The 20803-nt window shown below is 42.2% G+C and overlaps 1 protein-coding gene across 2 annotated transcripts in view; it reads right to left on the reverse strand.

Annotated features, from left to right (window-relative positions):
• lamc3 (laminin, gamma 3) overlaps positions 1 to 20803 on the reverse strand; it is a 124798-nt gene that overhangs the window by 76656 nt on the left and 27339 nt on the right. For both annotated transcript variants that reach the window (XM_084383019.1, XM_084383020.1), the window contains exons 5-6: positions 9372 to 9502; positions 6733 to 6899 (exon numbers count right to left, since the gene is read on the reverse strand). In XM_084383019.1, the coding sequence (XP_084239145.1) occupies positions 6733 to 6899; positions 9372 to 9502 (298 nt within the window). The remainder of the gene's footprint in view (positions 1 to 6732; positions 6900 to 9371; positions 9503 to 20803) is intronic.

The raw sequence follows: 20803 nt of genomic DNA on the forward strand, positions 1-20803 counted from the left end.
ATTGTGTCAGTCTGTGTGGGAGGACGACACAGATTTGCCTAATTGATCACGGCATTAAACCAACACACTCCATTAAGGGTCACCGCTGGAGTTACTTGAAACATGTTTGAATTAATGTGCTTGTTCTCGACTGTTTTAAGTCACTCTGTGTTGATGTTGACTGTCATTCACCTAACACTGTCTTTTTTCCTGGCATTCATAACCGTCGAGAAACGCAACGATTGATTCATATCATTTGCATACATGTAAAAATATCCTACTGCACGCTGCGGCGAAGGAGATAAACACATTTCATAAACTGTGTACTGTAATAGGATTTTTCCAGGATGTCTGTGTGTGATAGGAAGGCTGCGAGTTAATTATTTGAAATGGAGAGATAACAACAAAATCTGAGGAGTAAGTTTCAAATCCCTGCAGTTAGATTTCCGGCGTGCAGTTCCAGGAGAGCGTGATAAAGAGGATTTATAGTTGAAGAGGTAAAGAGGCAAATGAAAATAAGTAGTTTATTAAGTGGATGTCATTTTGCAAAGTTCATGTTTTATCTTAATTATTGTCTTATTCTCGGGGTTTCATGGTTTTCTAAGCCTCAAAAGGTCACGAGTGTGTTGTAGTTTATCCCCCGCTGCTAAAGGATTATTTGCGAACACATCGCCTGAAAGAGTCACTTGACATTTTTGCTGAATTTGTCGGAAATTGTCGGTTTCTATCAGCGCTGATAGCAGTCACGTGTTTCGACTCGCCGCCACCTTTCACGACGTCTTTCTGCGCCGCAATAATTGGAGTCGATGTTGTGACGTGTTGGTGAATTATGTTCTGCCTCTTATTTGCATGAGTGCTCCATATACATAACTTTATCTCTGTCAGCTCCCATTGTTGGTTGTTGTCAACTGTCGCGGCTCTGTTGTGCTTGAGGTTTTGAAGAATTGCTTTCATAAATGTTACATAACATCCTTTAATGCATTAATTATAGCTCTAATTATGCATGGTTGTGATGACAGACAGTTTTGAAGCTGATATTCTTATATGGAGATGTTTTATAATACGTGTTTGTCTGTTACCATTCGGTCAGTGACAACAAATGACCAAACATTACAGGAGATTTTTTTCCTTTCCTTCAGTGTGTCGTTGAAGATCTTGAAAGTCCGCACCGACAGAAGCTCCTCTCTCCCACAGAAAACACAGCTCCTGAAACGCCTCGTCAGTAGTCTCGCCTTTAATTCTGTGACTTTTTGCGACATCACACTACCACCACGTCCTACATTTGCAAAATGTAATGCCTAGTGGGTGATTTGGCATGTAAGAATTGATGTAGCACAGCTGCTCGGTTGCTGTTAGTGGTGCTGGGTCAGGCGTGTGTGAGCTGACCAATCAGAGGGAACTGGGTATTCAGGAGGAGGAGGGGTCCTTAAAGAGACAGGAGCTAAAACAGAGGGTGAATACAGTGCTGCAGCACCGGACAGTAAGAGAAAACAATGACAAGAGGAAACTGATGTGTTTTTGAGCATTAACACATGTAAACCTCTTCTAGTAGTGACTTAAAATTAAATTATGAACCCGAAAATGAGCATGACATGCCTCCTTTAAGTCTATTCCATATATAGCAAGAACAGCAGCCATCAGCCAGGGGAAAGCATCACTGAAAATGTTTACTATCAAGTCTTATGAAGCATTTCTATGAATCCCTTTTCAGAAATGCATCCTCTGTCTGAATAAACAGCCTCGTCACTTTTGTGTGAGGGTCACAACACATCACTTTCAACACGACATAATTCTGAATCGATTTCTGTCAGATTAGCGTAAAGGCTGCAGCAAGCATCCAAAGAGAGATTACACTTCAAACATTATCTCACAGGCACAAAATAATTTGAACCAGGAAACATTGTGAAATAGTCAATTCTAAGTTGAGGAAGTGATGGATCCTCTCTGATCAGATAGTCGAGTGTCAGAAGAGTAAATACTGAGGGTGCGCTGATTTATCAGCCTAACATCGGTATCAGCCGATATGCACGTGGTTGACTGACGTCGGCTTATCGGCAAATAAATAAAGGTGGCATTCACCAGTGTCAGTGGCCATTGTTAATGTGCTGCAAGAGGGCATGAACAGAACATGACAAGTTTGTGGAGAATCTGGAGGAAAACGGACCAGAAAGGTGAGTAGGGAGTCATCACAGCAACCTGATGGTTTCTTTTATATTCTTGCTTTTACATTTACATTTTATGACATTTATTTATGTTACACAAAGAGTTTTTGTTGGAGTACAATGGAAAAAGCTCTCCTCTGTGAGTTGTACAGCAGGATAAAGCAGCTTTTGAAGGAGTTATTTTCAAAAAAGAGAGTTTTTCATGGGGAGGAAGGTCATAGTAAAGGTTGTTTTATGAATTTGTGTGATTGAATTTGTGCTCATTGGAAGATAAGTGTAATGAAGGGCTGAATTGATTTCAGTTCTGTTGTTCTTTTATAAAGAGGATTTCTTTGTTTCCTTGACAAAAAAGGGAGAATAAATTACACAAAAACAAAACTTTAAAATGTTGTTATCTGTTATCGGTTACAAATTGTTATTTTAAACATCACTTGGTGCATCACTTATGAATACGGGTTAATAAAATCTCAGTCTCTCTATATATAATGTGCGGATAAGTAAATGAGTATTGACCAAAATCAGTTGCAGCAAGGTGCAATACCTGCATGAACAGTGGGGGCAGTGTAGGGCCAGCATGGCGATGTGACGGGGTCAGGGGTCAGGGACAAGATAAGGAGTGTCATCTAATGGTATCTTCCAGTAACATGCATAGTTTTACAGGCAAGTATGTGAGCAATTAATAAGGTGAGGCAAGGCACCCAAAAGCTGCTCCTGAAGACGAAGAAGAAGACACTGAGACTGACTGCTGACAATACGCTGGGTTTAAAAGCGACGCAGGAGCTCGAGAGCCTGCCCGCTTCGAGAGCAAGTGGTGGATCAGAACTGGGACGGCGTGTCGGCGTCGTATTAGATGGCATCAAAAAGAAGCCAAAAAAGTCTAACAGCATATCCCTGCTGTTCCTAAGCAGCCTGCAGATGTGAAAGCAGACAGGGCCAAAGACATTACTTAAGCAATTGGCATTTACATCGCATTTGTTTTTTTTTGATCAGCCCTGCATTAAAGTGTGACCTATGACAGAGTGTATGTTCACTGTTTACCGCTTAATGCACTACAGGTTTCACCAACACTCTCAGGTGGAACAAACGCAACTTACACCACTGTCTGATGAAAATAAATGAAAAGAAACGCAGCATTTGGCATTTAGGATTCATTTGTTGCCGTTTTATTTCCTATTGTTCCAAAATGGAAACGCACGGTGACTCCGAAACCAAGATACGACCGAACTGTGACTTCCCCGTAGCGTCACACTTGTGCACTTTAGAGATTTGTTTTCAACACTTCACGTCTGCTAACTGCAAGTCTTTTCTCACACTACATATTCATTACACAGGTACTAATTCACACCTTTTGATCTGGTGGAGAATAGAGCGGGAAATGTGTTGCAAGCAGATCTACTTTTCTTATTAACGGTAAGAAAGTAATAATGATAAAGTTTATCATATTGAAGATATAAATATTGCACATTATTTTCTACAACTGAAAAATCTCTAACAAGTCCTCCAAATCAAAAGATAAAAAGTATCACTTGTTAAAGCCCTCAGTGAACACTTTGTTCAGGTACAAAAACGACTTGAATAGACTGTCTATCAATCCATCATACCGAAACAAAAAAGTTGCAGAGAGCGGTAGAGCCACAGCTCTGAAGGAGAGAGCTGGGTCACATCTGATTCTGAGCCATTTACAAATGGTAGAAGAGTGCAGAGATGACTGTTTTTGGATTAAGAAGTGGATTTATCTTCACTCCCCTTTATCAACTGGACTGCAGCAGCGATCCGTAGAGGCGACCGCCATTGGTGTTCATGAAATGTACTAACACGAATGAGAGAACCGGAGTCTCTGGTGAATCCTGAACTCACAGGTGACGAAATGAAATGCACCGTTAGATATTTTAATGCCACATTCTTACATAGTACGTCTTTTAGGAATAGTCACTTTGTCGTCTTGTATTCAAAAATAATCATGAGGTTAAGGTTATAGAAGGATTGTGGTCACTCCAAGGTAGAATCAATGTAATTTTTCCAATTTTTGTCTTAACATCACCTGACTGATAATTACTAGAGAGTTTTGTCACTTGAACATTACCCGATGTTGTTTTGGAGGTTCTTGCTGAAACAACCAATGCTGTAATTGTTCTTGGGAGGACAGTCTTGGATATTTCTGCGGTGAACGCAGGTATATAAAGATGAAGAAGTGACAGAAAAGGTCGATATTTTGCAAGGATAAAAGTAGAAAGATAAGCAGACAGCATGAAAACTGTTTTCAAAGCTCCTGACTTCAGTCATGTTTTATGGCTTTTCAAAGATTTTTCCAGGTCAAACCAAACGTGGATAAGCAAATACATCAACAATTAAAAACAGCATGCATATCAAATGAATACAAGTTCAGCAAATTCACATATGCTCTAAGAATAACGCCATATGTGACTTTTGCTTTTGCTGTTTCTCTCAGTTCCTGCAAAGCCAGAGATCATGTTCCCTGTTTCGATTAGACCCAAAAAGGCACCTCATCCCTTCCCCTTATGCCAGAGTAGTCTTAAATTACATGCAGCCAACTCACACAGCAAATGGTGCTGCTGCTGCTCTCCCGACGTGACATCAGGTACAACTACCGGTCTCAGCGCTCTCAAGCCCACAAATGTTTCACACCTCAGACCCCTGACAGCTCAAACCTGTATTTGTTAGGATGAAGACGTCTCTCCCGTAACTAGAGGGGCGGGACCATCTTGACATTGTTTCACCTCTTGGTAGTAACAAACATGGACAAAATAACAGCATGTGTACGCTGTATGCAATTATGGTACAATAACAGAACAGCAAATTAGCATTCAGTGAAAGTGCCTTCGCCCCTAACTGAGAAGCTGTTGTTGCAACTTGAAAATCACAAGGTAGCCACTCGCTAAAGCGTCACCTATTTTACTCTAAATAGGATCATTTACAGAGTAAACATGCTGTTTATAAGATGACCTGAAACTCACGATTCAGACCAGAAAGGCATTAGGAAACTGTTTACTGAGAAATAGAGTCAATTTCTCATAAGCTTACACGCAATCTGACTTCTTTTTGAAACCAGTCTAATGCTGGGCATCAGAAATTATGTTGATTTAAAGGACTTTAGCTTTGTCTTCACTCTTTAGACCTGGAGGCTCCATCCATAGTTACTGCAGGGAGGTGAAGTTTTCACTCGTGTCTGTTGGTTTTTTGTTGGTTGATTAATCTGTTGGTTAATTTGTTGCTGGTACTGTATATATGAGTGCAATTTCATGCAGATCTAAATACAAATCTGTTGGAGGAGGAGGTATGTGCTCTACTGAGTGCCATTTTAGTTCATACTGTCAATGGTTGTGACCGATGCCTCTCTAATCTTTGGATGGGACGCCTTTTCTAACACAGTGCGGTGTGTAATAGTGTAATAAAACATTGATTATGAACTTATTTTTGTCTGGAAAATATGAAGTACTTGATTTCCACTCCAAGTTCTACACATTTATTGATTACAGGATTTCATCAAATTTATATTTCACCACTCTGTACTGTTTATTTAGTGTTCTTCATTTCCTGAGTGCAAATATGCTGATTATAATCACCATCTTCATTTTTTCAAAATGTTATTCCCAAACACAGAAGAGAATAACGCAGCGGCCTGACACTGAGATATTTAAGGTTGGTGGGGCAAACTGAGGCAAAATGAGTTTTGTGCCAGATAGAGACTTGCAATTACACTGAGCATTCATTATTATCCTTCCACATTCTGCGACTCTTTTATATGGCGTGTGTTTATTTATTAATATACCACATTGATTAAGTTGGGCGCAGTACTCTATTTAAGACGCCATCTGCTTGGAACCAAGAGTAAGAGTAATTAAAACAAGCTTGCTGCTTAATAGAATTCAGCGAAAAACAAATACAATTTGTGAGCCACTCTCCTTTATGGTTTTTATCCCTCAGCCAATTACAATCCATCCTCAGCAGCGTTGCAGTGAAAGTGCACGGTGTGATGAGCCAAACCTGATAACACTCGCGCTAAATCACACATTCAGAAGCTCTGAAGGGCAGATGCCTGCAAACATATGTGCATACCAATGCCGTGTGTGCAGTCGGCACATACAGAACAAAACAGAAGCTGATTTAAATACACACACATCCTCCCAGGGGCCGGTACTTACACACTTTACAATGCCGACGTTTATGAATGAGTACTTGCTGTAATGCAGCCACAAAATTAATTTCCTTACTGTTTGTTCTTGCCTGAAATGTGATAAAAGCGATGTGGTGGAAGACAAATAGACAAATGCGATTATGAAGCCGAGTTCAACATAGTAAAATACCATTCATTTTACAGCATAATAACACCCAGTGAACTTGATTTCCATACCGAGAGTCTGACTGTTCTCTTTTCTTAGTATCTGCTCGCTCACGCAGGAAGTAGAAATCAAAATTTCCTAGATCTATTGGAGATTGATGGGAGGCGGTACACTGATGGCCTTTATGGGACCTTTCGCAGCCTCGGCTTGTCACTTGAATTCAACACCGCCTGGTGAATTTTTTGCAGCAGGCTGGGTTTGTGACAGCCGACCAGAAGGAGGCTACTCACTTAAACACTCGTTGGCGGAGTCCCCGGTGGCCCTGGCCCAGGGTCTATCCTGGTAAAAGGGGCGACATGTCTGGCAGTCATCCCCCGCTGTATGATGCTGGCAGGCGCAGACCAGCCTCCCGTGTTCCCCCTCAAAGCACTCGGTGGCGTGACCGTTACACTTACATCTGAGGGGAAAGACAGACAGCTGGTTATGTAAAGGATACAACCTTTTTCCAAAACACACACACACACACACACACACAGACAGACACACACACAGTGAATGGAGTAGAAGGCAGAGGAGAGGGGAAAGTGAGAAGGTGTTTCCACCGTACGGAGTTGTCACTTCCTATTATCATCCATCCAGCATAGCATGGCCTGAGATGAGGTGTGTCTTTCATTCCCCTTCAGCAACTGTGCACTCAGTCTTAAACACTGCAACAAGCATGTAACTCTAAGAACACTAGTTTGTGTATTTGTCTATCAGCTCTTATTAACTGTGTATCTTTTTGCCTGCACACCATCTTTAAATGAATGTAACGTATAACTTTTAAAAAGCAGATAACACACGATTTATTAAGTCAATTTTCACAACAAGATAGTGAATATCTGCTAATTTCCTCCCTCCCCGCTTTTGGAAAACATATAATTTCCTCTGGAGCACAGTGGCAGCTACGCCTTGCTGTGTGTGATATTTCCTGGCAGCGTCGTCGGGTTTTGTCGAGTGGCTGTGATAGGGGACAGGGACATGTCGCTGAGTGGCAGGCTCTGTCAAATTTAGCCAGCTGTCCCGCATCCAGACGTGTGCTTGCCTGAGGCTCAGACCCAGTTATTTCCGTTGTCGCTGAGACAACAAAACCCTGGTAACTCCAAAGTGCTTTCCGATCCAAATATCACATCTCTCTGCTGGAGTAGACCGGAGCTGCGCGGTGATAATTCTTATGAGGGAGTTCACAGGAACTGTACAAGCAGCATATGTGCAGTTCAAAAAGTGATGTGCAGTATGTTGAGTCCTCGTGTTATACCAGAGGGGAAAGAACAGCGTTTTTCATATATGTGAATGCCTGCAGGGATAGTCTGTATAAATCTTGTCTTTTACAGCATCTGTGAGCAGGAGGCGAGGTGCAGCACTGCGGTGTAAACCCATGTGTGCAGAATGCACTGGGACAAGGCTTACATGTTGTCATGTGTGTCTCCCCCCCAAGTGTTGTGGCATTGGCGTGTAATTTGTCATGCGGCCGCAGTGATCCTAAGCGTTTATGACAGGTGTCAGATCAAGTTTACAGGCTTTATGAAGGCTTCATCTCAACTACTTAATCGTCCGCTTCTATCTGCGGCGCCATGGTGAAGCCCGGTCCTTGGCGCCGTGTCCTCTCTCATTACTTTGAGTAATAAACCAAAAGAAGTGGAAGGGGGATGGAGGATTATCTTGATTTACTCTCACCTGATGGCAACTTGACAGACAGCAAGGCTTTTTTTTTTTTTCTTTACCCGGGACAGTCTGATTGATCGTCTCACTTTGCACACATACTGTACACCTGTTACAGACAGCACATCTGTCTCCTTACGTCAGTTTGGCACATTAATGGCTCCGTGATCAAGTTAGCAATAAGACATTATATGCAATGTTTGATTAGACTTTCAAAATAAAGCTTGCTGATAAACAGTTAGAATATTATGACATATTATGACTTTGGCCTGTTGTTAACATTGTAAAATGGTTGTGATTTGGTTATTTTTAGGCACAAAAAGTACTTGGTGAGGTTTAGGAAACGATCGTACTTTGAGTTGGTTCAGTCTCGTAACCTACGTAATGTAAATCATGTAAGTACTGTTATGTACATAGACGTATTAATATTACATAACCAAAAAAGACCCACTCTTGATTGTTGGGATGTGAACCCCTGTCTTTGGAGGGAACGGCCAGGGTATGACCCGTCCATCCACCCTCCTACTTGGATATTTCTTGCTCTTTACTGCACTAGAGCGGTGCTTCAAGAATTGAAACTACATTATCAAACACAGAAGTGTAGGGTCACTGACCAGGCTGCCATATTTCACGCATTAGGACTGGCTGGTTATTATATGAGACATTTACATATTCAATTAGATTTTGAAGAAAAGGTTACATATCTGCACATTGTTCATATTGAATGTACCTGAAAAAACATTGTGCTACTGATTAAACACTGAAAAAGTCAAGGCTTGCTTGAAGCACCAGATGGGGCATGCTGAATTTTTCAACATTTAACCCAAACCACAATCATCGCCCCACCTTACACACACCATTATGTGAGATATAGCACTTGAAACCCTGGCTCACTCAAAATCTGTGCTTTTCATGCCCAACCGGCATCCCCTACCTTCTCACACAGCGTCTGTGTTTCCTCCTGAATATATTAGCCAATTAGTATTATATAAATGCATTAGGAGACAGGCCTTGCGTTGCATTGTGTTTGAGATAGCTGGAGGCTCTATTATTTAGCCCTGACACAGAGAAACAGGGCGGCACGAAGCTTGTGAGTTTTCATTGGGTCTCACAGAACAAAGCTCAAGGTTATGGACTAAAGTGACTAATTTTTGAACATTTCAGAAATAATTTTGGCTCCCCAGGGACATGAGCTGGTAGAAAGCAGGTGGTTTCAGGTGACTCTTACCTGCCACCCACAGAGAAATCAGAGATGGCGTAGAAGTACGAGCGCAACACTTTGGCATCCTTGAAGAACTCGTCTCCGAAGGTGTTAAGTCTGTCCAAAGAGATGAGCAGGTCAGTGGCTGTCACCCATTCCTGGAAAAGATAAAAAGGTAGGGGAAGAAGAAACAACCAACATGGTGAGAGAGATGTTGTAACACTGTCTGAGGTCAACCTCTACAAAAAAAGTAGAATGAAAGAGAACCAGAGGGGTCTGACGTGTTGGCTGCTGCGCCTCCTGGAGGCAGGAGGAAGCAGACAGGAAGGAGGGAGGACAGAAATACAAACTGGAATTTACTTAAGAGAGACAAGAGGAGAGATGATATGTAAGACAGCAAAAGACAGAGCTAAGAAAAATAAGTTGGATTGGAGAGTTTGGGGGATCAAGGAGACAGGGGTGATGGTGTAACGGCAGGGGAGACGGCAGATGTAATGGGGAGATAATGAGCATGGTGTAGGAAATTGAGTTAATGTCAGAAAGAGGGCTGAAGAAAGAAGGGGATTAGTGGAGACAAAGGCAGAAATATGAAAAAAAAATAAAAACATAAGAAAAGAGACATCACTGCAGCGCTACTTCAGTATAACGGATGGGACGTGACACAGCTCCTCGTCCCTGATATGATTTAAGCGCCTCTGTTGAAGCCCACTGCAAAGGTAAAGACAGGATGAAGCAAGAGCGCGAGAAGAAAGTGAAGAGGGATAACACAAACAGAGGAAAAAGCAAAGGGGAAGTGCAATAGTCGGGTGGAAGATAAAAGCGAGGCCAGGTAAAGGCAGAACTAAATGACATGAGGAATCTCTTACTCGTGAGCAGAACCAACTTTAAAACAAATAGCTGGAGAGAAACTCTCAGTGCGTTTCTTGACTGGGGCTCTGTGGCTGTCTTGAAAAAGCCTGTAATGCTGTACGTTTTTGAAGCCTCTCCCCAGAGGTGTCTTTGAAGTGTGGCAACGGGAGCGAAAGGAGATTGGGACGGATGGGCCTCAGACTGAAAACACGTGTGATGAGTTCATCCATTCATGTTTTTCCTCAAGTGTTACAGCCCGTCTTTGTAGTGGTTGAAGCCCGTCAAATAGAACTGGACTGGGATGAACTGGGTTCAGCCTATTTAGCCTCTTCATGTTTTGCCTTTCATGTTGTCATTGTTTAAAGCATAACAGATATACCATACCATGTTTTTGCCAAGCTCCTGGTGTAGCTCTAAATTTTGTAAATGCTCCCCAGAGGAGTATCGCTGACTTACGCACCAGCAGCACCGGCATATTGACATCTTTGGCTTTGAGTGAAATATTGACAACTATTCGATGGCTTTACAGATAATTTGGTACAGATATGGAGCTCATCGGATGTATTCTGATTATTTTGGTGATCCCCAGATTGTCCTCTAAAGCCAGTGTGCACGGTGGCTGTTACATCTCACTTTCACATTAAACTGCTGAGTTGTCGCGCTAGCATTGGTGACAGAACGCAACTCCCATGCAACCAGTAGCTTCCTACAAGTTGCCTACAACAGCCCGGTTGCCGAGAGAAAATGCTGACAGTGTCAGAATGTCTCTGCAAACCACAGCCAAGCCGGTGACTGCAATTTGAGACTGAGTTTCAACATTTGTAAGTGTGAAACGGCTGGATATTTTTGAAGGAGATCTCGGGATAATTTCCAGCTGTTTTAAGCCAAAACATGAACATTTTCTGAACCCTAACCAAGTGATTTTTGTGCCTAAACCTTACTAGATCATAAACACAGTGTTGTCACAAGATAAAATAAAATAAAAATGTATGCAAAACATGCTAAACTGAGATGATGATCCTGGCGAACATGCAGTGTGTCTGTGTAACATCAACATACTGCAATTGTGAGATTGTAGCATTTTAGCCGAAAGCACAGCTGTGCTCCGGTGCAGACTCACTGCATGGCTGTTGACTCCTGTTATGTTATGATTAATTCCAAACAGTTATTAGCTTCATGTCACTATACAGTGGGCGTAAGCTTGCAGAGATGTATACAATGCATACAGACAACACATCATAACGAACAATAGTCTCGTTTATGTGTTTGTTAAAGATTGCAGCTGTGCAGACATGCAGTTAAACGCAGAGAATAGGACAGTGAGCAATAAAGAAACATGGCTGACAAGAAAAGACAAGCATAGATTTGGTTTTGCTGCCTGACATCTTATATTGGAGCAAGACAGAACACACAACACAGAATATTTTCAAAATAAGGAATGAATTTCATGCAACACTTGAAGCATTTAAAGTTGACTTTCATACTGTGGAGAGAGTAAGAGAAACCAGTTGACTCTGGAAGTTATAAATTCAGTTATAAACATTTAAGGTTACAAAGATTTCTAATTAACAGACTGAAAAAATGGTGGATAGTCATGTAAGTGAAAATACCTCATCCAAATCTGTATAGTATGAGCACAGACCGAATGTAATAACATTTTCATTCTTTAGCTTCGCGATAGTTACCATTTAAAACAGCACTGCTCTCTGTTCAGCAAGTGAAGAAAGTGGCTTAATTGGTTAGCAGCATGAAATGACACTACTGAGCCCTCTGAGGCTCTCTTCACAGGTACCTAACGTGATCTCTCTCAGCTTAAAATAGCCTGAGCAGCACTGCAGTGAAAGTCTCCAACTAAGTTCCAATCTTTATCTTCTCAGGGGCTTTTCTTCAGTCAGTCAGCGCAGCCACCATCCCCCGGTTTCAAAGGAGAGGGTCTTGGGATTTCAGACCACCTGCGTGGTCGGTGCCTGCAGTTGCAAGAGACATACTTCTGGGGCATCGAGAGGTCGTAACCCCCTTAGTGGAACATCTGGTGTGAATCTGCCACACATGTGTTCCCGATTGGTTCAACCCCTCGCATGGATGGTGTCGGCGTGACGACAGGGACCTCACCGCCACTCGTGGGTCTTGCTTCGTCAGTAAATTCTAATAAGAAGGCTGTCCCGAGTGAGGTTTAGTGTCTCGCTGTGCAATCAGCGGCACAGTGTGTAAAAAATCCCTTAATTAACAGGTCTTTTTAACGAGAAAGGAAATTTTTTACATTTTAATTAGGTCAGCTGGTGGCTCCCAGTTGTAACTCATCCCTCCTTTATTGTTCCTACCTGAAATATTGTATCTGTATTTTCCTTTCTCTCCTTGCTCCTACCCTATCTCTGCACTCCCCTGCTAGCTGGAGTGCTCTTTCAGGGTTAGCAGACTGTCCTGTGCCTTAGCAGCCTATCGAGGAGCTGCTATAGAGCTGCTATTCTGTCGTAAGTACAGTGTTGCAGAATTGAGTGCAGTTGGCCGGCGCGCTATTGTTCCGGGCCCTCGCTTATTGACTTTGCCCCTACTTGACATGGCTCGACTGGCTAATGGACTTTGGACAACAGTGAACGGCCTGAATGCACTGCAGTTACCAGGGGGGGAAAAAACAGACCAACAGAATTCTTTAATTTGTTTTTTCACACCACCTGGACATGTGATTATTTTCAGTTTGAGATGGGGGATATGAGCTGCAAGGTAACGTAATATGGTGAAATGAGGGGCAGTGAGGTTGAGAAACCGGAGAGGAAATATATTGTGATTTAACCTCACAATAGGAACAAGAGGTCAGAACAACAGGATACAACTCCAGACTGCAACTGCAACTAAAATGTGTACTCAGGAGCGCCTGTGCAGCTTGCAAATATGCCCACGTTTTAAAAGCATCACCTTCGCATGTCATGTGAAACACCAGAGACCCGACGTGCCCCTTTATTACCAAAGGATTTATCAGTCAGCATGGAAAACATAGGAATGTATTGTGTTGTGTGACGTGGTGCTCCTAAAATATTTGGTCGGGAGCACCAGTGCTACTCGTGGGAAAAGTTCATCTGCAGGAGACAGAAAATGACTCATGCTTACAAATTGTCTTTCTGTCCGTTCTCTGTTTGATTGCTCAGCTTTTCTACCTTCTCACTCATGCTGTACCTGTCTTTTCTCGGGTTTTCTCCTGAAACACACTAAAAATGATCATAATGTCTTCTGACGTCGCTTTAATAATTTAGAGACTGAGGTCAGTCTTGACATTTTGGAAAAAAAGTGTAAGTCGCGGTAATAAAGACCATCCTCTTTCCAGAATGGACACTTGAACAAAAACAAGAGATTAGGGTTGTTAGGACTGCTGGGAAGATAGTAGGCCAACAATGAAAGTCCTCAGATGACCTTTACAGCAATGACAACACACATCCCCTCCACCCTGAGCTGCTCCCCTCATGCCGCTACAGAACACCTCACAAGGGTTCCTCTATCCTGAATGCAATTGTTGCTGGCAGCTGACTACAGTAAGCTTAAATATGAGAGTGTAGGTGTGCACCGCAGGTACGAATGATGAACGATGAGATCTTTGTTCTGTTTTTATCTCGCAGACATGTTTGTGTTTACATTTCGCTCGGTCAGACCAAAGACAATTATCCTGCCTCGGCTGAATAATGAACTTTTTCTCTGTTCTATTCGAATGATAATTCGTGTCCCGGTGCACAATAAGTGAGGTGTTCAACCAGGGAAGGATTTACATAAATGGAAGCAGGTTGCAGTGTGACAGAAGCAGCGCTGTGGAAAGCTAAAGGGGCGCCATGACGACAAACAATTCCTGCTAAAAAATTTGTGCACCTGAAAGATGAATGCTCCAAAGATGAATTCACAATTCATCCTGAGGGGAACATAAAAGTCTGTAAAAATTTTGTGCTGCAACTATTTTGTAGTCGTGGAGTTATTTATATTTCATGGCAATCCGTCCAAAAGTTGTCGAGATAGACGAGTGCTTTGCTGCATTCTGACAACTACGAGAAAAAAAGGGAGTACATCACACGAACACGCCGAGAATATTGTGTCAATATTTTTCATGGGTTCATGTTTAATTAAATAAATCAATACGTCACAAGCGCAACGGTGCATGAGGTAGATTCAGTCAGCTCCTGGCATGAAACTCTGCGGTTCCAGTGAGGAATCTGTGAATCTCATCTTTAATGTGATAAAATCCCCCGAAAAAACAACGGGCGGAAGATAACAGACACGTCCTGGCCTTCTGATAAATTATTAAATAAATGATTTGCACAAACTGATGATCATTAATGTTAAAATGCACAAGATGTACGTCGTCCGCTAATGAGGGAGCCGCTTTGAACGCTGCTGCTGCTGCTCGGCTACTGTGTCCGACATCCCGCTCTCAACGCTTTAACACAAACATAGATGATAAAAATGTTTTAAACGCATTGTTAGCACTTCAAAAAATTCTCACCCACCACAGCAAAGCAAATTCCCCCTCCTGCATTCATCACAGAGTACAAGACCATTATCATATGGACGAGTTATTAGATATGCTCGGCGGAACAGTGCTAATTGTGTCAGGAAAAGCAGACATAGTTCCAAATATCACTTACTGCACTGAAAGGAAGCAGTTTCTTAGGGTTAATTAGTAGTCAGCCCATTACTTATTATTTGTGCAAACCACAGCAAAAGCTTAATTAACTTTGATTCTCGCTCCCATGGAATTTGGGCTCACAATGCTACAATGATGCTGACTTAAGGATAAGCTGGAGTGGCAATGAGCCAGCCCTTCGCTTAAGACAATAACGCTCTAATGATCAAACGAGCAGGTGCGCGCGCACGTAGACATCAGGCCGCGCACAACAACTTTTTATTGACGCCATCAAACGCAGTTTTGGAGGACATCTCCGCTCGGGGGGGGCGGGCTCGTAACCTTCACCCTCACCTCGAAGCCTCGTGTCTCTCTTGTGTCTTCTCCCCCGTCTGTCTCTGTCTCTTTTTTTCCTCTCCATGTCCGTCCCCCGCTCCCCTCTTTTCTGTTTCAGTATGTTTCCTTGAACTCTGTAGCCCTCTGCCTGCAGGCAGTGACGGGAAAGAGAGCAGTGTCCCTCATTCCAAAGTTAATAACTTTTTAATTTAATTGCTTAAGTTCACTGTGCCCTCAATATGTATTTTTCCCCTTTTACTCATTGTCATTCAATGCTGGAGCTCCAATTTGCCACACAGCTTTTCTAGAGAGGGAGAGAGAGAGAGAGGGAGAGAGAGAGGATGGACTGGTGGCAGGGGAGACAGACAAACCGTTTTATTGGATGACTGAACAAATTAAATTTGAATTCATGCAGCAGCTTTCATCTTTCGCGTGATTATTGAAAAAAAGAGAGCTTTACAAACTTGACAACAGAGCCCCCGTTTGAAGTAAGCCATTACTTTGGAGAAAACATCTAAGTGGCGTGTTACAAGGTGAGAGTTGTTTATTCCAAATAAAAATCATTTGGCAAGAAAACACAACGCATGAGATCGCTGGCAGAACACAAACACTACATTTATGCAGATGTCATATACATGACAGAAACACCTGCGCGTCTAAGTGTCGACAGTTGTTTTTTTTTATTTTTGCAGCGTAATTTTGCTTTGACCTCTCAATATGACAAGAAGATATATTTTAAAAGCAGCAGATGAAGCGTGTGAAGTGTCTATATTGAAAAGTGCGCAGCTCCTCAGACTGAGGCACAAGCGGCGAATCTGCAAAGGGATTAAAATGCTAATAAAACAGGCAGGATGCAATTCCTGTTTTAAGCCTCATGAAATATGCATGGCTCTGTATGAGACATATGCAGAGAGAATGGCACGCCGACATGCCACAGAGAGGAGCAGGGATCATTTTACGCTCGGTTGAGCGAGTGTGATTTTAACCCCTGACACAAATGGCCGACTGTTGCCTCCCTGCACGGAAAAGCCAATTGATAAATGTGATATATGATTAAAAGCACCTCGGGAGACCTGACCACACTGTTATCTGCCGCTAAAGATTTCATTTATTGTGCGTGCGACCACACAAAAAGACTTATTCGTGAGTATTCATGAATGCTGATGTTGAATTTAAAACCCTTATAAACTGTGACTGGTGAAAGTGTTTTTCGGTTGTTTGGCATAAAAACACATTGTCAGTCAGACGGACAAAATGTTTTACGCTATGGCCTCATTTGTACCCCCGGGGATTTGATTTTACTGCATTAGCTGGATCACTGCTCATGTCTATAGAAATGCAATATTACTACAAACAACGGGGGGAAGAAACTGGACAGTTAAGCGCTCGGGGCATTAACTCTGATAATATCAACTTTATGAAAAACACATTCTGCCCAAGCGTCGGCCGACTCCACAAAGCCAGACACTGAGGCTCGTTCTGAGAGGCTAATCGCTTCTTCCAAATGTAGCATTTTCCCATGAAGACATGAAATATGCTGATATTATTCAGGTTTCAGGAGCAATTCTGTGGACGCTTAACATTCAGAATATGTTTCCCGACTTTTTACAGTCGGCTTTGTGAGTCACCAGACTGTTGAACATTATGAAAGACTTGGATGTCAACAGGTTTTTGAAGAAGTGCGACTGTCACAATGCCGACCGTTTTTCAAGATAGTTGTTTGATGAATGAAAGACGGATGCTGTGTTTGCTAATCAGCATACTGAGCAGTAAGTCTGCAAATAAAGGAATATTAGACATGTCAATAGCTTAGTAGGAATGTTGGCATGGGGGCAAAAATATTTATGCATGTGGAAGTTTTTCCTCCACACATTCGGAGGAATTAAAGAGTTCAATCCAAGACACCTCACTGCAGGTCATTCCTGGCTGTTCTCCTGCTCTTTACTTCAATACGACATAAGTAAAAGGTCAACGGATGACAGCGAAAACTGTGAGGTCATCACATGTGACTCACTGAAGTCCTGTTACTGTGCCGCTCAGCTCACGGTCCCCTATTTGTTTCACCCACATCTCATATTAGCCATCGAAAACCCCTCCAAGTCAGCCGCCACCACCTGTATTTGGCCATATAATCATATTCACACAAGGTTTGACTTAATGAAGAGGCATCTCACGATGAAGGGGCTTCCTCAGGGAGTCCGACTGCTGCCAATGATCTATTTAGCAAGACTGGCAGACTCATAGATGGCAGCAGATGTGCACTTGATATGTGTATATTATTTACTAAAAACCAGTTGAGACTCCGACTTGATTAAAGTATCATGATATGTTTTCCTGGAGTCTAAGACTGAGAGTAATATTAACCAGTACTGCTTCTCTTTTGTTTGGCAGATATTTGATCGTAAACCGACACTGGACAAATCTGAATTTTGACCTGATGCCATCAATTTTGTGCCAATCAATTTGGAAGATATTGAAAAGCAATCGCCACAATAAATGTTGGCAATGTATGTTTCTGCAAACAGCAGGTATGTTGCAACTTTGTATTTCTTGAGGTTATTTTTTTATTTCAGTTTTACCTCATTACAACAGTGTGCTTATGCTGACGTTAGCTATCGATATGAAAACACATAATACCTGTTTTGTTGACAACTGGAAATTGTTCCAAGGTCTCCTTAAAACTATCCAGCTGTTCAAGGATTCTGCTCTGATCCGGAGCTGTTAACCGACAGGATTAATAGATTAATTTAAAACTCTTTAAAAGTGGATTTATCTTCGCTCCTGTTTATCAACCTGACTGCAGCAGCAATCGGCGGGGTGACCTCCACTGTCGGATGTTTATTCACTGTAATGCTGACTGCTGACTGGAGCTGGAGGAAGAAAGTACTTTACTTCGAGAACACAACGTTACAAAGAAGTGATGGGAAAAAAGAGTTGACCTGAAGTGAAACACACAGACACACACACACACACACCCTTTATATGTGCCATTGCTCGCTAACGTTAGCTACGGTGGACAGCCAGGTAATCTGTCCTGACACTGCATGAGCAACGTGAACAAACTAAATGATCTCGCGGTCGAACTTGCTTCACTGATGGTGAAAACACCATTAAACAGCCACCATCGCTGATGGAAATCCATCTGACGTGACTCAGGCACAAATGTTCTCAGGCGAGGTAATAATTTAAAGTTTTATAAGTGTTGAATTTAGTCTCGTTCGCTGACTTGCGCTGGGCAACCAAATGAAACAGACAGTTACCTTGACTTAACCTGCGGAGACGTTGTTGGAAACATTTGGGATAATATAAGTACACAAATCAACAAAACATATAACACAGGTCGAGTCGTCTTCAGAGATTTTAGTCCATAGTTCCCACATAGAATATCTTCAACTGGCATCATCTTATTCTGGCAAAAGTGAAACCTGCCAGTGTCTTTGACAGGAAAAGTCGTGAAATAGCAAACGTCAGCAAATCGCTGGTATACTGACAGCGTAGTGGAGACAATTAAAATAACTGTACTGACAGTCGAGTTTAAATCTGTGCATCACATCGCTCCCCGTACCTGACAGAACTGCCCCGGGTGTCACAGCAAAGGCCTCCGGTGAGGCCGGACCCGCACCTGCCGAAAAGTCCCTGCAGCCAGAAAACGCTGCATCACGGATCAGCCTGCGGTATTTTAGTGACACTATCTGTAATCGGCTGGACGGGTCTGCGAGTGATCAAACGAGCCTACAGGCTTTTGACAGTAGCAGACTTGATCAAGAGACTGCACCAACTGTTTGATATAATTTGAATTGCTTTATTGATTGTTTCCGATCTATGTACCCAGGACTGCCGGGAAAGCAGTGATAGGATTATCCAGGTGAAAGAAAGGATCCGCTATTTACACAGAAGAAGAGAAGCTTTGCAGTTGTATTTATTGTCTAAAACAAGCAGCTATTATATTCTCGCATGTACCTCCCTCCCTGTTGCCTTCTCCACCCTCCTTTTTTTTAATCCTTCATCTTATAGTCAACATAAAGTGCTGCTGTGGGATTTATATTGTTGAGAGCTCCCCTCAACCCTGCCCCTTGTATTGAATATTATTTTGTTCTCATCTTTCTAGTATTTGGATCTCAAGCGGGAACCAGTGTGTCACCAATAAAAGAAAAGAAAAAATGCCCCACCATCTCTTTTGTTTTCCCCGATGGTTCACAGCATGAAGAAGAAGACTCCTTTCAGCAGCTTTGTTTTTGCATCAAAGAGGATGGCTGATGTGTTTTTGTCTGTGCACACTCCACCCATCTGTCCCATCACCCTTAAAATGGAGGGGGAATGGGAGATTTAATGAAAGAAATGGTGCAATTGATCCGCCTTTTATTCTAATGGGACACAGATCACAGTCAATTACGGGCCTTCTCATCTTGTTGTTTAAGGGGGAAGGCAGAGAGGGAGAGGTGGAGTGAAGGAGAGAGGCTGTTTGGCAGGTCTGCTGAGAGATTTGCCACCCAATCTATGTATTCTTGGCTTATATTGATCCCACCACCGGCTTTATAATCAGTGGGTCGATGTCAGCCAAAGCATACTGAAATACAGCCAGCAAAACAATTAGTAGTCAGGTTTTAATGTAACTAAGGCTTCTATACTGATCAACCACCCGCGCTTATGTCGTTCTTTACATCGACTCGCTGTGAAAATAACAACATCTAATGGTTCAGTAGGTTAATGAGCAGGTACAGTATTTCCTGCTGTTATGAAGGTAAAAGGGAAAAAAAGTGCCAAATTATAGACTGATGAGGAAAGAATGAAACATGTGGCTTGTGTATTTTTGTACTCTGATTAGAAGTGATGAGAAATCAGAGGCTGAAGTTGCAGAGATGAAAGCAGCTCATTTATCTGTAGAGAACACGTGTAATTATTGTGTTTAATCGAGTCGACGCTTTAAAATGATGAAATTGTTTTTGAGTAAAATGTGTTGTTGCATGACGAAGCTAAGTTTCCATAGCAGAGGCTGTTGCCAAGTTGCCCTCCAGGGATGTCGCTCAGTGGCTACGTTGCATCTTGGGTAATGTAGGCGGCAGGTTTTTGAAACAGGCGAAGAAGACGTGGAATGAAAAAGGTGATATCTCTGCTTCTGCTGCATCATTTTGATTGATTATCCAAGTGGGCTAACTGTCTAAACCTGATGCCTACATTACCCACAATGCACCTTGTGCAAGCCACTCATTATAGACGGTTTAAAAACAACTGATCGAAACCGATACAGCAGAACCAGAGATATCGCCTTTGTTGCCTACATTTCCCACAATGCAACTTCGTCACTGAGTTACATCACTGGGGGCAATTAATCAGATTACACATAGTTTTCTCTGGAGCTATAAAAGGCTTTTTTTCATTTCAGTAGTTCTCCCCAAGATCTATAAACACAGTCTAATTGGTAAAGTTACCCTTTAAATCTGAAGCAGTAGACTCATCAAGGAGACCAAGACTTCTTTAAATACACGCAGTTCATCATGTACCTTTAATATAATTTCCCTGATGTCTCTCTTCATAAGTATTTAATGTGCAACAGCAGTTTTTGCGTCTGAAAATATGAAATCTGAAAGAGTTTTGATAGTGATCCTAATTACTTTGTACACTGAAGATAAATAATTCAATACTGTATGGTGGTAGGTTATGTAATCACATTTTA

This window comes from Pagrus pagrus (genome assembly GCF_965226575.1).
Source record: "Pagrus pagrus genome assembly, chromosome: 19".
Lineage (NCBI taxonomy): Eukaryota > Metazoa > Chordata > Actinopteri > Spariformes > Sparidae > Pagrus > Pagrus pagrus.